The sequence below is a fragment of the Octopus bimaculoides genome, chromosome 20 (assembly GCF_001194135.2).
Source record: "Octopus bimaculoides isolate UCB-OBI-ISO-001 chromosome 20, ASM119413v2, whole genome shotgun sequence".
Classification (NCBI taxonomy): Eukaryota; Metazoa; Mollusca; class Cephalopoda; order Octopoda; family Octopodidae; genus Octopus; species Octopus bimaculoides.
In genome coordinates, this window is record NC_069000.1 from 33,784,340 (window position 1) to 33,784,822 (window position 483).

The window sequence follows — 483 nt, forward strand, 5'->3', positions numbered from 1 at the left end:
GTCACTTTGATGGCATGCACTGCTCTCTCACTCAATAATAATAATAATAATAATAATAATAATAATAATAATAATAATAATAATAAACTTACCTGAATTCCGTGAGCTGCTGGAAAAACATTTCTTATTGAGAATCCACTGTAAAGGTCGGAACATAGCTCCGCAGATTATATTGTGGAGTATAATACCGACTAGAGTCAATATCGTGCCTTGCCAACCGTAATACTGTAATAACGCCTCAACTACGAACGAATAAACAAACACTCCGACACCGGAGCCACTCATCGCTATACCAACGGCAATGGCACGTTTGGAAGTAAAATAAAGAACAATGATGACGTTGGCAGTGATAAATGCCATTCCTAAACCAGTCCCTGGAAAATAAAATAGAAACATCGGTTAAGCAGAACATTTTAAAATGCTTTGATCAATCGCAAGATCTGTCAATAAGTCAAAATGGTTCGTCAGAATTCTTTTGTCACA

The 483-nt window shown here is 36.2% G+C and overlaps 1 protein-coding gene across 3 annotated transcripts in view; it reads right to left on the reverse strand.

Moving 5' to 3' along the window:
- LOC106879734 (monocarboxylate transporter 9) overlaps positions 1–483 on the reverse strand; it is a 61,993-nt gene that overhangs the window by 10,146 nt on the left and 51,364 nt on the right. For all 3 annotated transcript variants that reach the window (XR_008266380.1, XM_052975178.1, XM_052975177.1), the window contains exon 4: positions 93–374. Coding sequence is in view for 2 of the 3 variants with exons in the window: in XM_052975178.1 (XP_052831138.1) it covers positions 93–374 (282 nt within the window). In the remaining variant the exon portion in view is untranslated. The remainder of the gene's footprint in view (positions 1–92; positions 375–483) is intronic.